Below are 15,484 nucleotides of genomic sequence, written 5' to 3'. Positions count from 1 at the left end.
AGTGAAGGAGTGAATGAGTGAGTGAATGAATGAGTGAAGGAGTGAGTGAGTGAAGGAGTGAATGAGTGAAGGAGTGAGTGAAGGAGTGAGTGAAGGAGTGAGCGAAGGAGTGAGCGAATGAATGAGTGAAGGAGTGAATGAATGAATGAGTGAAGGAGTGAGTGAATGAATGAATGAGTGAAGGAGTGAGTGAAGGAGTGAGTGAGTGAATGAGTGAAGGAGTGAGTGAAGGAGTGAGTGAAGGAATGAGTGAGTGAATGAGTGAGTGAATGAATGAGTCAAGAAGTGAGTGAGTGAAGGAGTGAATGAGTGAGTGAATGAATGAGTGAAGGAGTGAGTGAGTGAAGGAGTGAGTGAAGGAGTGAGTGAAGGAGTGAATGAGTGAGTGAATGAATGAGTGAAGGAGTGAGTGAAGGAGTGAGTGAATGAATGAGTGAGTGAGTGAAGGAGTGAATGAGTGAGTGAATGAATGAGTGAAGGAGTGAGTGAAGGAGTGAGTGAATGAATGAGTGAGTGAGTGAAGGAGTGAATGAGTGAGTGAATGAATGAGTGAAGGAGTGAGTGAGTGAAGGAGTGAGTGAAGGAGTGAGTGAAGGAGTGAGCGAAGACAGGCCCCCCCAGAAGGGTCACGGCTGCCCCTGGCCCAGCCCTTCGCCCCAAGGCGGACCCTAGGGGCTCTCCAGCCGCCGCGGCACCCCCCCCCCTTAGCAGACCCCGACGCTTGGGGCGCACACAGGGGGAGCTTGGAGGAGTTGGGGGCGTGGCAGGCGCCCCTCCCCAGGCCCCCTGTAGGCGGGGACGCTCCGGGGGGCGTCTTGGGGGCTGGGGGGCGGACCCAGCCCGGCAGGGGGGCAGGAGGAGCCTGGCCGTGGCGGTCACAGCGGGGAGGGGGGGGGGGGCACCCCCGGCGGGGCTGGCGGGGGGCCCGGCCGGCTGAAGCCCCCCGAGGGCAGGCCGCTCTCCGCCTTCTCGGCATGCAGGGGCGGCTAATAAATGCACACCGCCTCCTGCCCACCGCGGGACGCTCGGAAAACCGGCGCTGCCTCGCGCGGCCTCAGTCTCCCGGCCTGGAGAAGAGGAGTAGGAGTGGGCGGGCCCCACGCCGGAGGGAGTGACCTTGACCGTGCTCGCCACGTGCGGCCGTCCTCGCCCGCCAGGGGGGCGGGGGCGCGGGGCCGGAGGCGGCAGGTGCTCGGGCTCGGGTCTCCTCCCCCGCCTCCCCGCCGCGCTCCGCCCTCCCCGCGCCGCTTCGCGCCCGCCGGCGCGCGCCGCCCCCTGGGAGTTGTAGTCCGTGCTGGCGCAAGCTCGGGCGGAGCGGCGCCGGCCGCCTGCCCTTCCCGGCGTGCCCCGCGGCGCCGGCGGCTCCCGGATGTGTGCGCGGCGCCGGAAGAGAAGGCGGTCCCTCTCTCGGCCCGGCCATCTTGTGGGGACGAGCTGAAGCAGGCGCCGTCGGCTCGGCGCGGCCCGCTGCAATCCGTGGAGGAACGCGCCGCCGGGGCCCCATCATGCCCGGCCACCTGCAGGAAGGCTTCGGCTGCGTCGTCACCAACCGGTTCGACCAGCTATTTGACGACGAATCGGACCCCTTCGAGGTGCTGAAGGCGGCCGAGAACAAGAAGAAGGAAGGCGGCGGCGGCGGGGGCGGCGGCGGGCCCGGGCCCAAGAGCGCGGCGCAGGCCGCGGCCCAGGCCGGCGCGGGCGGCGGGGGCGCGCCCGGGAAGCCGCTGCGCAAGGAGTCGCAGAAGGACCGCAAGAACCCGCTGCCGCCGCCCGCGCCGCCCAGCGCCGCCGCCTCCGGCCCGGCCGCCGCCACCGCGGCCGACAAGAAGGACGAGGCCCCGCCGCCGCCCGCCGCGCTCAAGAAAGAAGGTGCGGGCCGGGGAACCGCGGGGGGGAGGGGGGGCCCACGTGCGGCCCGGGAGGGGGAGGGAGCAGGGAGCCACGTGCGGCCCAGCCGGGAAACTGAGGCCGCGGCACGTGGCGAGCGGGGCGGGGGGCCGGGCCGGGCCCAGCGCGCCGGGGAGAGCGGAACCGAACCGGCCTCCGGGCCTTGCCGGGGGTAGCTGTGGGCATTTATCCGGGGTCGGTTCGGAACCGGCCCCTTGGGGACGGAGGGGGTGCGCCTTCGGGGGGCTTGCGGGGTTCGTGTCGGGGGCGGGAGCCTTTGTTCGTTCGGGGGTTTGGCCCCGGGCGCCCTCGTGCCCACCCTTCCTGCAGCTCCGCCCGGGCCCCCCTACTCCCAGAACGGGGGGCGCGTGCGGGCCACCCCCGAATCCCGGAGTGAAAGCCTTGGCGCTCCCGTCAGGGAGGCTCGGTGTCCGCGATGTGCCGGGCGCTCCTGGCCCGCGGGCATCGTGAATCCACAGGTCCCGTGTGCTTGTGGGGCGTCCTGCTGTGTAGACGGCGCCCGGGTCCTGTGTAGACGGCAGGGGGCGGGTCCCTGGGCCTCGCCGGACGTTTGTAGCTTGTTAGAGCGCGGCTCTGGGGGTGGCTTTCCGGGGGCTGCTGTTGGGGTCCGGCGCTGGCATGGGCGCGTTAGCCGGGCCTAAGCCGGGCCGGTCCGTCCGTGTGCGGGGCCGGCCGCTCTGCCCGCCTGGGCCGTCCCCGTCAGGAACCCCCGGCCGGGCTTCCCTACCGCCGCCCACCTCCGCGCTCTGCCCCGCAGGGATCCGGCGCGTCGGCCGCAGGCCGGACCAGCAGCTGCCGGGCGAGGGCAAGCCGATGGAGCGGAGGCTGGAGCGGCGGCCGCCCCGCGAGCGGCGCTTCGAGAAGGCGGCGGAGGACAAGGGCGAGGGCGCCGAGTTCTCGGTGGACAAGTGAGTGCGCGGGGCCTGCCGGGGTGGGGTGGGTGGGGGGCGGCCGGCCCCTGGGGGGCGCGGCTGGGAGCGGGGCAGACCCCGCGGGCCGACCCCAAGCTGCCGCTCTCGCCCCCCAGGCCCGTGCTGGAGCGGCCCGTGCGGGGGCGCGGCGGCCCCGGGGGCAGAGGCCGGGGAGGCCGGGGCCGCGGCCTGGGCAGAGGGGACGGCTTCGACGCCCGCGGGAAGAGAGAGTTCGACCGGCACAGCGGGAGCGACAGATCGTAAGTGGGGCCGCTGTGGGTGCGGGGGCTGCGGGGGGCTGCGGGAGCCCTGGGCTGCGCTGCGGCCGCGGCCCGCCACTGCCGTGTTAACTCAGGCGGGCAGTTCTTTCTCCCATTCGCATTTCAGCGGGCTGAAGCACGAGGACAAGCGCGGCGGCGGCGGCTCGCACAACTGGGGCACGGTCAAGGACGAGCTGACGTGAGTGTCCCCTCGGGGCCCCCCTCCCCTCGGGGCCCCCCTCCGCGCGGCCGCTCTGGGGGGGGGGCCTCGGGAAACCCTGGGGGGTCGTTGGGCGCTGGAGGAAACTGAGGCAGGCGCAGGGGAAGCCGGGTGCATGGGGCAGGATTTGAACTCGCACCTTTGCGGTGTCGGTCCTGTCCTTAGTAAGGTACGGTTTATCCGGAATTGGGATGTCGTGGAATGCTCGATGATCCGAGCTTTCCTTCCTTTCCTGGTATTTACGAACACGCGGACGGTTCTGGTCCCGTAGCAGCTGAGCTGGAGTATCTGAGTCTTGTTCGCTGCCGAGGATGAATGCTTTGATGCTCTTGCTGGAAGCTCGGGAATGTTTTGGGGTGGGGGGAGATAGTTGATGTTTTTATTTGGGGAGAGGGGCCGCACAACTGGGGAACGGATAAAGAACCAGGCGCCTTTCTTGTCTCTCTTTCTCTCCTTAGAGGGGGCCCCCAATACATTCAGAAACCAATGTCTTATAATTGCAGTGACTTGGAGCAAACCACTGTGACCGAGGAGACACCTGAGGGAGAAGAGCATCCAGTGGCTGACACAGAAAATAAGTGAGTTATCCTCTTATTCTCCCCCATCCCAAGCCACGGCCTCTCCCGAGCACAGGGACTCTGAATGGAGGTGGTGTTGGGTCTGATCAGAGAAGGCATTTTGATTGAAAGTGGAATAGTGATCATGAGGAAGAGAAGAGGAAAAGTTGACCAATTAATTGGAGATCTGGTGAGTCTCCTAGGTGACATTTTCTGATGGATGTGTCGGGGTAGAATTGGGGGAAGTTGTGGTAGCGCGTGGCACCTGTTTAGTCTTTTAATGCAGCCCCCACGAGGGACGAAGGGTCCGCTATATTTCCCTTTGACACTGAAATGGGTTTCACCCCATTTATGTGTTCAGTAAATCCCTGGATTCTTGTGTCTGAATGATACAGATTTCCTTTTAGATCAGGAACATAATTCTGAGAGGCCAGGTAGCTAGCTAGTGTTTCGTAACAGTTCTTCTTCTCCAGCCCGCAAGCCCTGAAAGTACATGAGCATGCACAGTCATTTTTTCCTGTCTAGTTTTAAGACAGAACGAAAGATTCTATTTGCATATACTAATATTCATATCCCCGTAGGAAAATCTGTTCTAAAAGGTGAAGTCTCTTAGCTTACATAGAGTTCAGGTGGTAAAAAGAATTACATCTGGAAAATCAAATGGATTAAAGTCAGGCTATTACATGAAGCATCCTGGAGAGCCATATTGACATGTTTGATAAGTCGGATTCATCTGTTTTTGTGCTAAAGTGCCTTTAATTTTGCAGTCGTTCCTTTAAGACAGAAACATGAGAGATTGTGGATAGCCCCCATCAGAAATCTAGTCCCAAGTCATCAGTTATCCCAGTGGAGCAGGATTGTAAACATTTGCTAGAGGAATATTAATGCCACTAAAAAGAGAAGACTCTTAGAAGCAAAAGCATTAACCAAAGTGATGGGGCACCAGAATTGGGAACCTCTAGTCACAGGACAGTGGAGGGACGAGGGGGGCGTGTGGGCTGCTTCTCCAGTGGGGATACCTTACTTTCTGTCCCCCTGTTGCCTCCCCTACATCTGAAAGCATATGCACTGTTCTCTACCCTGGGGCCCACCTCCTTTCCCCTCCAGGGCTGAGCCTCCTTACAAAGTTTTTCATGCTGTGCTCCGTTTCCTTTGCTAGAGTTAGGTTTGCTTCACTCTTCATCTTCCCTTGATCTAAACTCTTAAATTCTTAATATTTGTCCTGCCTTATGCACCTCGTGCTTAAAGAAATTGGAGTAGGGCATTCCAAGCTGAATTGACTAGCCTGCTTACCCACTGGCATAGACTTCTGCAGGGAGCTGCTTCTCATCACCCTTGCTACTAGCGCCCCCTCCAGAGCTGCCTTGGATTTGTTTCGTCCATGGTGGGGAGTACATACCGATCCACTCTTGTGATAGATGGGAGTGCTTTGAGCAAAGGTGGCCTCAGCTGTTAGTGTCTTTATCTCCCCAGTGCCTTGTGTTCTTCATCCACAGTATAGGGAATTTGCAGGATTGGTGATCCGAATGAAAGGTTTTACAAGGAGTTTTTTAATAGGCTCTACCTGTATTCAGTATAGGTAGGGTTCTCTTGTCCCTTGAGAGAGGCTATGCTCATACTTCAGGGATGTGCAGGTTCTTCTATCAGTGCAGATTAAAAACCTGCTCTGGCGCAGCCAACCTGGTAACGGCCAAATGCTGGCCTCCCTAGGCTGCGCTGGCAGTGAAGCCCATCCCTAGTACCTGTCGGCAGCGGGCTCCCCACCGGCAACTTGTCCAAGATCTCTGCATCACCTCTGTGCCGTGACATCCATTCCTTTTAGGCATTTTTCTTTTTTCTTTTAAACTTAAATACAAAATAAGAAAGCGAAAAAATGTGTGTAGCAGAACATAAGAGAGGATTTAAAATGCAAAGCAATTTCTATTTCAAGCAAGCCTGTAATAAATACTCTCCACTGGATTCAGAGGTAGGCCGCCTTCTTGACTGAACTCAGTGTCTTAGGAGTCACCTGGTCTTTTGTTTTTATTGTGAGTGCTAAGTTTACTTCAACAAGTATCTTTGATGGGCGCTGGGAGTGAAGAGCTGTAAACAGACCCTACTTCACAATTGCATAATTATTCATTTGTTAGGGGAGCGTTTCTCACAGGAGACCAGAAAGTCCAAAACAGGGTGGTCAGTAGCCCTTGTTTCGGAGCTGCAGTGACTTTAATGAGGTTGTCAGGATGTGGGCGTTTGATTGTGTTCTCCTTTGTTCATCTCTTCTAACCTAACTTATATGTGGATGATTCACAAAGCTCAAGGTCAGATCTTGATCATTCTCCTGAACTCCCAGGGGTTTCTAGAACATCCTTTCTCCCTAAATCTGCATTTCCCAATTTGCATATTTCTGTCAAAGAATCACGTGATTCGAATCTATCAGAAAGAACTCCAGGTGAATGAGAATCTGCCCATGTGGTTGACAAGTTGTGGTCAAGCTGCTCCTCCGACCTTGGGTCAGCAGGAAGGGGAACCTGCAGCCTTCCTGGAAGGCCCATGAGGTCTGCTGTAAGGTGGTTGGTGTTGATTGGTGGGGAGTTTTCCTTGATGGGGAGCCCTGATTTATCTGCAGTTTCCCCAAATGTTATTCCTAGGGTATCGATTCCCTCTTCCACATCAGCCTCCAAATACTTGAAACCAGCTCTCACAGCTATCCCCTCTATACATCATCCAAGTAGGGCCTCAATAATTTTCGTTTGGTATGTAACCTCAGGTCAGTCAGTAAGTACCTCCTGATAGGAACCAGGCACTGCGCCAAGCCCTGGGGATACAAATCCCTGCCCTCAATGAGCTTCGACTCTAAAGGAGAAAGTGCCATTGGATTCCATTAGAAAGGCAGCTGAAGAGGAAGAGGGTGGGATGGTATATAGCCCTGGGGCATGGCCCAGAGGTCCATAGGAGGGCAGCTGGATAACTGGCTAGGAGCTCTCAAGCCGTTTTCTTATGCAGTTCATTTTACAGATGAGAAAACTGAGTCCAATAGAGTTAAGTGCCTTGGCTACGGTCACACTGCTGGTGAGCATCTGACACCACATTTGACCTCGGAATGAGTCTTTCTGCTTTATGTGCTGTGCTGTCACCTAGCTCCTGGCCCATGACAGGTGCTTATATGCAATAGGACCACACCACTTTTCTGTAACAATGATAAAACTTAGTGATAGCTAACACAGTGAAATTGAACACTGCAGATACTAGACAAGTCAAATGCTTAAACGTATTTTGCAGTTTTTCTCACTTGAAGTATTCTTAGTTATTTTCTGTTGAAAAAAGCATAATGCTATGGATCAGTATCAGAAGACAGATCAGCCTGAGATTTTGAGTTCAGGAACTCAAAACTCAGCTCTGCTCGGGCATGGCTTTCCTTGGCAAGTACTCTTTTAGGAATGTATAAGCAGCTGTTTTGAATCATAGAGAATTTTGATTTTGCCTCACAGGTCCTCTTACCCTGAGAATTTGTCACTGGGAATCAAGGGCTACTTCTGTGCCATCTGCTCTTTCCCTTGTGCCTTCCTGCCTGAGGTCTCAGTTGCAGAGTCAGATAGAGGCTGGTACCCATAGGAAAGATGGGTTGTCAGTCTCTTGGTTGATTTTGGTCATGTGGAGTTAGGGAGTTAGGGTTAAAAAAGCAGGCCTTGGTGGGGAAAGAAAGGACATTGGGTCTTCTGGTGGTCTACTCACCCTATGTGGTGGTCTGGACCCAGGGTTCTCCAAACCAAGGACACACCTGAACACATTTACATAAGCCTTTTGAAAATATTTTATGATAGAAAAACCCTTTTGCTCTCAACTGCTGCTAAGGTATTCAGAGTAACAGGAGTAAATGTGCTGTGTCATTTTTAAAATAGTTGATTTGGCTTAATTCAGTGATACGATGATTCTGTCCGGTTCTGAGCGTAATTCATTTTTATACTTGGTTTTGGTTGTCATCACTGAAAAAAGCTCAGCCCGGTGGTCCAAGGGTAGCAGGGTCTGATTGGCCACACTTAAATCCTGAGCTCTTCCCCGCCTCACCTACCCATTACGTAAAGGCTTTGGTTGAGATTCACCTGGTCAACCTCCAACTCTCCTGATGTCAGTCACTTTTTAAAAACTAACTGGATGATGATGCTTTTTAAATTTTATAATGGCTTTAAAACAACTCACTATCTCCTCCCCCAGCCCAGCCCCTAAACCCTCCTCCCTTCCCATTTTAATCTGTCAGGGACACCACCATGCTCGACCCTCAGAATCATCCTAGACCTTTCACTCTTATCCAACCAACGTATCCTCATCTTTTGCCAGTTCTTGTGGTTTCTACCTTCGTCTCACATGTCTCCTCCACATCACTCAGTAACAACCTACCTCGAGTCTCTTATCTGCCCTCCAATCCTGCCTCCCTTCAGCGGCTGAGGTGATGGTCCTCAAGTATAGGGCTGGCCTCCGTGCCTCTAGGATCAGATAGGAAGTGCTCAGTTTGGCACAGCTTAGCTCTCTTCCACCTTCTGCCAAGGGGCCTTTTTCTTTCACTCCTCTGGACTTAGCACAGTATCTGGCACGTAGTAAGCACTTAATAAATGATTTTTGCCTTGCTTTGGTCTCACCTCTGCAGTAAAGGGAGGACTGCTAAGTTTCCTTTTTGACAAATTGTGAAATCATTATTTAATGCTTTATTTTTATGTAAATACTATCAGTACATCCCTACAAGATATAAAATGACTTGTTTATCAGTTCTTTTACAGAAGAAATTGCCATACAGGGTTCCAAAAGCCTTAATAACTTAAGCTGCTCTAAAACGTTTGGACACCTGTGTTTACTCTTCTGACTTAACCTTTTGCGGTATTGTGTACGTTGTTGTTTTTTTTAAGGTACATATAAGTGGGGCAAAACAGTGTCCTTTCTGCAATTCCCTGTCTTATGGAATATTCTTTTCACAGAGAAAATGAGGTGGAAGAGGTGAAGGAGGAAGGCCCGAAAGAAATGACCTTGGATGAGTGGAAGGCCATTCAAAATAAGGACCGGGCAAAAGTAGAATTTAACATTCGCAAACCCAACGAGGGTGCCGACGGGCAGTGGAAGAAGGGATTCGTGCTCCACAAGTCCAAGAGTGAGGAGGTGAGTCACGCTGATGTTGGGAGCACTTGGCCAAGGTGTGTCTGACTCTCCATGGGATGGATGGTTCCCAGCGGAACACAGGGACTCTGCTGCCATTTTCAGGACTTGGGAAATGAATCCCATGACCTCTTGCATAATCCTTTGCCCAAGATGTTATTGTTGAGCTGAGAGTGTAAGTGCTTGGGGTGGGCAAGGCAGTGGCCAGAGCAGCCAGCCTTCAGGTTTCTGTCTGAGAGCCTTGGTGAGACTCTGCTTTTTACAAACTTATGTCAAGTTGTGCCTGTTGAGTGTTCATATGGGGTGAAGCCAGATAATGATAAAGAGGAGGCTAGAAATGTGGGCACTTGTGGAAACCCTGGAGAAGGTCACACTTGTCCTGGTTTGGACACCAGCTTTCCTCCTAGCTTTCATGAGAGACTGTTAAGCAGCATCCTGCTAAGGTCCACCTAACTTTAGGGTCACGAAATCTAGTGGAGGTCACATCAGCATCCTTCTAGATGCATTCACTTTTATTCTTCAATAGACTTGGACACTCTGTTTGGTCCTTTTGGCGCCCACATGAGTGTGAGCTAAGCCTTTTCTGTTGTACTTGTAGTATCTGCCCAGGGATGAGACCATTGGACAAAACAAGTCCCCCGGCTGTTAGTAATTAGTAATGATTAGCTGTTTGCTTTGTGCTGTCCCCTTTACCTTTGAGGATATGTCTTACTTGACTGACATTTGTACCGGTGTCTTGGGTTTGTTGGTCTCACTCACTCCTGGTCAGTAGCATCTTGGGGCAGGGAGGAAGGGAGGACTGGCTCAGCCCTGTTGAAATTCTCACATCTGTGGGGTCAGAAACCCATTGACAAGTTTCAATTGAAGGTTGAGCTGCATGTGTGAGAAATAAAGCACGGTCCTGCTACGTGTGTCCCTGCTGGTTACCAAAAGGTACCGGGTGTCCTGCTTGTTGGCACAGGGAGTCGAGGCCATAGAATGATGAGAAACCGTGGGCGGAAGCCCCACAGATTTCTACTTTCCTTTCCAGGTGGGCTATGATGTTATTGGCAGAAGCAGCCCACTGGTGTGGGGGGAGGGAAAGAATTGGTGTGTCTGTTCTGATCATCGTATTGCCAGTAAGCATTGGGGGAACACTGAAAAGACAGTTTCTAAAGAGGAGCAAAGCAGCGACTTGAAAGAAGCAAGAGTGGGCAGAGGGCTCCGAGCTTAGGACTCGTGGAGTCATTGACTGTATCGTCTGTGTTTTGGATGACTGGATGGACACTTGCCAAAGAATGTGCTCAGGGATTGGCCTTCTTTGTGCCCCATGACTGCTGCTTTCTGCTTTGGGTGGAAGGGGGAAGGTAGAGTGTAAAAGATGATACAGAGTGACATTTTAAGTATCTGGTAACTTCTTCACTGAAATTTTAAGGACTGCTCCTTTTCTCTTCCCACTGATTCATCTTTCATAATTCTAGGAGTTATTCTCTCTACCTGGTTCTTTATTTCCATCCCCTAGATTCCTACTCAACTTTCGGGTAAACTCCTCAGACCATGTGCCTAGGGGGGGCGGGGAGAAATAGCAGGAAAGGTGTTGTAATGATGAGCAGGAGGATCTCCAGAGATCATTGCTTCTTCCTTGAGTGAGGCCCACTGCTGGTCACCAAAGTCATCCTTCACTTCACAGAAGAGAGAATTTGAGTCAGGGGGTAATTAGTGAGCTACGTGTTACCAACCCCTGATACTTGTCTTGTTACTATTTTAACTGTGGGTATACTACTCATAATGAAGATAAGTAGATAAAAATTAATTGCTTCTTTTTACATCTATAATTTACTCTTTGGGACTTAACCTTTTCAGGGACACATCTGTTAGTTAGGTGTACTGAATCTTAATATTTGGAACATTTTAAGAAACACATGCCTTTTGCCACCTTCTCATGGAAAAATCTCCTTAAAAGGTTAAGTATGCGATGCTGTAAAGTTAAAATTTTTCATCTGGGCTTTATTTCATAAGAACCCATTTTCAGTTCTTTCAGAGATGCTTGTTTTACAAGTCAGGTATCTGAGGAAAACCACAGCCAGTCCATGCTGGAGGAAAGAACCATCAGAATAAGTGCCACATCCTGACTTCTGCGACATGTAAACCTTACACAAGAGAAAACAGATTCACCCCCAAGAGAAATGGTCTTTAGGAACATTGAGGAAAGATTTCGTTGTAGGATTCCTCCACATGGTTTTACCCTGAGCTTTCAGTAGGACTTCAGGGACCTCAGGGAAAGTTGCATGTAGCAGATTGATTCTGACTCACTTTGATCCAGCCCCAAGCACAGAAGATGACTGTCCAACTGCCCAGGGTCAGACGTGCTGTGATAGAACTAGGTGGGATCCAGATTCTAGTTTGAACTTAGGCCATGCTGGCACCAGACCACGTTGTAGCCTCAAGTTTGTGAGTTTTGGAAAGCTCAGGAATAAGGAAGTTGTATAGCATGAGACTGTCAAAGCAGGACCCCAAACATGACCCGCCAGTCTGAAGTTGAAGAAACAACCTTCTAGAAGCCTTTGAAATGTTAGCCCTGTTCCTCCTGAGCCCCATGGTAGCCATGTCTTGGCCTTTTCACTTTAGAAATTTCATGTTCCTTTTTTTTTTTAATTCCATATGTAATCTCATTTATTCCTTTTTCCCCCTTTTCTTGGGTGTGGACCAATGACTTACCTCAGACGAAGGGAATGGCAGAGGTGCAGGGGAGCCATGTGGAGTCAAGTGAGGTGCTGATCTTTTCATTTGTTTTCTTTTCTAGTCGTAAGAGGGTTTCTGATGCAGAGAAGCTGTAGCGGAAGGTTCATGATCCATTCCCCCACCACCCCCCCAGCCCAGGTGTAGGTTCTCCCACCAACTGGGTAGTAATCAGGAGGTTTCCTGTATCCTTGCAGTGTCCATAGTACTTGGCTGGCATGGTCAGTTGGAATCGCTTCATAGAAGCAATAGAATAACTTCTTATTGCTTGCTTGGCATTTTCATTTCATATTCATTATCTTATTTGATCCTCATGACTAGCTCTGTTACAGATGAGGAAACTGAGGCACAGCATGGTTAAAATGGCTTGAATTGCCACATGTCACATTCACGTTAGTGACATTACTAGGATGAGACCTCCATTCCCCTGGATCCTCATTCACTGCTCTAGAATAAGATAGCATAGTCAAACTATCTGGATGCTGCTTTTCCATTTGCTCCATCTGCCCACGGTTCTGTCTTCTGGCAGTAGCAACTGCTTTGGAGGCTGGGGGAAGACGGGGAAAATCGCTCCAGTTAGACACGTGCTGGTGAGCCTACTTTCATCCTCAGCATCTCGTGGTAACACTGATAGGGAAATTGTGTGAGTGTTCTTGGAATCCACCTACCTTCTGTTCTCCAGGAGTGTCCGTTGTAAAAAGGCTGTGGAACTGAGGGTTGTACAGTGATCGGGAATCACTGGGAATCCGGATGTTAAGAGAGTGGCGTTAAACCTCAGTAGATGTCATACAGTGTTTGTTTCTGAACCGTTTATCGCGTTCAGAGATTCCGTTCATTCTGTAGATCTATAAGCTTTTAAAACTTACTTAGAAAAGATGACATTTGATTTGGAAGTAGGTTTTCCAAAATTTAAAATGAGCCACCTTAATTTTTCATTCTTGTTTGGTCAAATGAGAAAACATTACTTAGCCTTTCAGGCTTTTGCTGTGTATTTAACAAGAGACGGCATAAAGATCTGTTTACGTTAGTCTAATCCTATTGTGCTGTGGACGTTGTCCAGAATTACAGATTTGGCATCACAGACATTTTTATGACTTCAGACAAACCTAATGGAAATTTTAGATTTGTCTGTTAAGAGATTTGGGAGTCATTCTTGGCTTTGTCAAACGACTCACAAAAACGTCTCTTTAAGTAATTTCTAATTATGCTCAGAGTATGCTTCAGTTTGTGTATGACTTTCCAGGAATGTGCCTTTTACACAAAAGTGCCATTTTCACTTGCACATGGCCCCATTCCAGTTTATGTGAACATGTCTGTGTATATTACATACTAAAGTAAATTCTGTTTTGATAAAATGCAGATGAATCTAAGTGTGACTGAATGTACTAAGCAATATAATAAAGCTAAAAATTCGGAGAATATCATCAGTAAGACTTGGGTGTCTCTTAGTGACAACATTTAGATGTCAGTAGTCATAGTAAGTCACATATAAGATGGCACGGGGTGGTGAGCTTAAGGCAGGTGATAATCTTCATTAATTAAATCAGTGCCAAGATCTGTTTTCTGTCTTATTTGAGTAGCAGGATGAATTTTTTAAAAACGCAGGTATGTTGAAACACCTTTTGGATAATGAACTTAGAAAGAAACCTTTTGATTTTAAACTTTTAACCTATTTGGAAGAACTGGGTGCACAGTCCCAGGGTACCAGTGTGGAGACTGTCCTTAAGGTCATCCTGTTTCAGACCGCACTTGCGGTGTGGGCTACTTGCTTGGGGCGGGGGAGCCTTTTCTAAACAGAGTCAGTTCTGACAAGTTGGGAGGGACCATCTGTTAGACCCAATGGAGGAATTTGTTTTCATTTTTCAGGAGAGCTGGCACCTAGCATGAGTCAGTGATTGCTCAGGGGCTTTCCCTTCCATTTCAGGCGCACACTGAAGAATCTGTGATGGATCATCACTTCCGTAAGCCCGCCAACGATATCACATCCCAGCTGGAGATCAATTTCGGAGACCTTGGTCGCCCAGGACGTGGCGGCAGAGGTGGGCGAGGCGGGCGTGGACGTGGTGGACGGCCCAACCGTGGAAGCAGAACTGACAAGGTACGAGCTCACAAGGGCCACCCAGGTCACTCGTGCAGGCAGGCCTCTCCCCAAAGAAGACCAAAAATGGTTTTTGGAAAACATTTATCCTGGGAGCATGTTCAGATCCTGAGTATCTCCATGCATCATTGTGTGGTCTTACCTGCTGCACTCTGGGCTGGGACTGCTTTCTTGAGCATCTTGGAACTTGGCAGTGGGTGAAGTAGGGCTTCATGATTTATCATGGCCCCAAAGCACTTATAAAACTACCAGTCATCAAGATAGATAATGGATTCCTGACAGCCAGTTATTTACTAGACGTTGGTGCCACAACCTGGCCTTAGTTTTTATTGGATCTGTTTGTGCTGTGTTATGACACTATGCTGTTACTGTGTGTGTACACATATAGACACCCTATATTGATTAGGGAGATTTGGAGTTGCCTTTTTCCTAGAAAGACACTTGGTTTCTTGCTGTTAAGCACAAACTTGTCCCCACTGGCCAGTTTGGGGCTTAGCATCGGCTGTTACTAGAAGAGGATATGAATACTAAGGCCTTTGCTGTTAGCAAAGTGCTCTTGGGAATGGGGGGAAGAAAAGTATCGCCATGCTGATACCTTATAAAGGAGTATCACCCCAAATTCACGTGTGTTTTTGGTTTTTTTTTTTTTTAATGTAGAGTCTGGGAAGTATGGTTCACATTTTTATAGTAAGCTAGAACCTGCATTAGTAATGTTAACACTGCACTCTTAATAGCAAGTTATATGGCTTATAGAAATTGGAAACAAACCATTGGTGTGTGAAACTTTACACTCTGTATGAGTTGTCTGATATCAGCCATGGTGTGTATCTGAGGGCGGTGGGGTGGAACAGTCATAGTGGGTCTAAGTTGTATGTGCTTGTCTGGTTAACTTTTAGTCTCTGTTTCTCTTCCAGTCAAGTGCTTCTGCTCCTGATGTAGATGACCCAGAGGCTTTCCCAGCTCTGGCCTAAACTGGACATCCTAAGCCAACCCCGGTTCCTTGGTGGACCCTCCTCCACGAGGCTTGCATGCTTAACGATCCTAAACGACTAAGAAATTTTAAAAAAAGACTGTCATTCATACCATTCACACCTAAAGACTGAATTTTATCTGTTTTGAAAATGAACTTCTCTCGCTACACAGAAGCAACAAATATGGTAGTCAGTTTTGTATTTAGAAATGTAACGGTAGCAGGGATGTTTTCATAATTTTCAGAGATGATGCATTCTTCATGGATACTTTTTTGTATTGCTGCTTGAAAATATGCGTTTCCAAACTTGAAATATAGGTGTGAACAGTGTGTACCAGTTAAAGCTTTCATTTCATTTGTGTTTTTTAATTAAGGATTTTAGGTGTTTTCCCTCAACTACAAACTGGTTTTAAATGTTGGACATCATCTGTTTTCTTTAGTACCTGCTTTGCAGTTTGTCACATGTGGTCAAATGGGACATGTACACTTAATTTGGCGAACTTGATGCTTTGTGGAATACTAACTTCCTGAAGTATTTTAACTTAGTTTTAATAATTTCAGTCTTGGAAGGACTGTTGTGGTAGCTTTCATGTATGCTAGATGTTTATATACAGACAATATCAGTACTTGAAGAGATTCCAAGCACATTGGTTGAGTCACATAACTCTTGATCCAGCAGTAATGCATGGTTCATTAGGCAAAAGTTAGGCCTTATTTA

General features: G+C 50.1%; 1 protein-coding gene across 8 annotated transcripts; it reads left to right on the top strand.

Moving 5' to 3' along the window:
* The first annotated feature begins 1,335 nt into the window (after positions 1-1,335).
* On the top strand, positions 1,336-15,109 carry SERBP1 (SERPINE1 mRNA binding protein 1). Of its 8 annotated transcripts, none has more exons than XM_072649793.1 (9): positions 1,336-1,869; positions 2,666-2,816; positions 2,936-3,079; positions 3,183-3,278; positions 3,758-3,877; positions 8,806-8,983; positions 11,683-11,730; positions 13,623-13,796; positions 14,711-15,109. In XM_072649793.1, the coding sequence occupies exons 1-9, from the start codon at positions 1,506-1,508 to the stop codon at positions 14,765-14,767; spliced, it is 1,332 nt and encodes a 443-aa protein (XP_072505894.1). In that variant the 5' UTR covers positions 1,336-1,505; the 3' UTR covers positions 14,768-15,109. The 8 variants fall into 8 exon arrangements, with proteins under 8 accessions (XP_072505894.1, XP_072505890.1, XP_072505886.1 ...); XM_072649789.1 differs by having other exon boundaries at positions 1,337-1,869; positions 3,207-3,278; positions 3,803-3,877; XM_072649785.1 differs by having other exon boundaries at positions 1,337-1,869; positions 3,207-3,278.
* Positions 15,110-15,484: the final 375 nt, after the last annotated feature.

The sequence above is a fragment of the Notamacropus eugenii genome, chromosome 2 (genome assembly GCF_028372415.1).
Source record: "Notamacropus eugenii isolate mMacEug1 chromosome 2, mMacEug1.pri_v2, whole genome shotgun sequence".
In the NCBI taxonomy this organism is placed as follows: domain Eukaryota; kingdom Metazoa; phylum Chordata; class Mammalia; order Diprotodontia; family Macropodidae; genus Notamacropus; species Notamacropus eugenii.
This window is presented reverse-complemented; position numbering and strand designations above follow the sequence as displayed.

What these genes read in the sequence shown, in the direction of transcription:
- SERBP1 (XM_072649793.1), top strand. Translation starts at nt 1,506, where the DNA reads ATGCCCGGCCACCTGCAGGAAGGCTTCGGCTGCGTCGTCACCAACCGG. An exon ending in CACAGCGGGAGCGACAGATC is followed by an intron (nt 3,080 to 3,182) that starts GTAAGTGGGGCC and finishes TCAGGCGGGCAG; the next exon opens with TTCTTTCTCCCATTCGCATT. An exon ending in ACGGTCAAGGACGAGCTGAC is followed by an intron (nt 3,279 to 3,757) that starts GTGAGTGTCCCC and finishes TTCTCTCCTTAG; the next exon opens with AGGGGGCCCCCAATACATTC.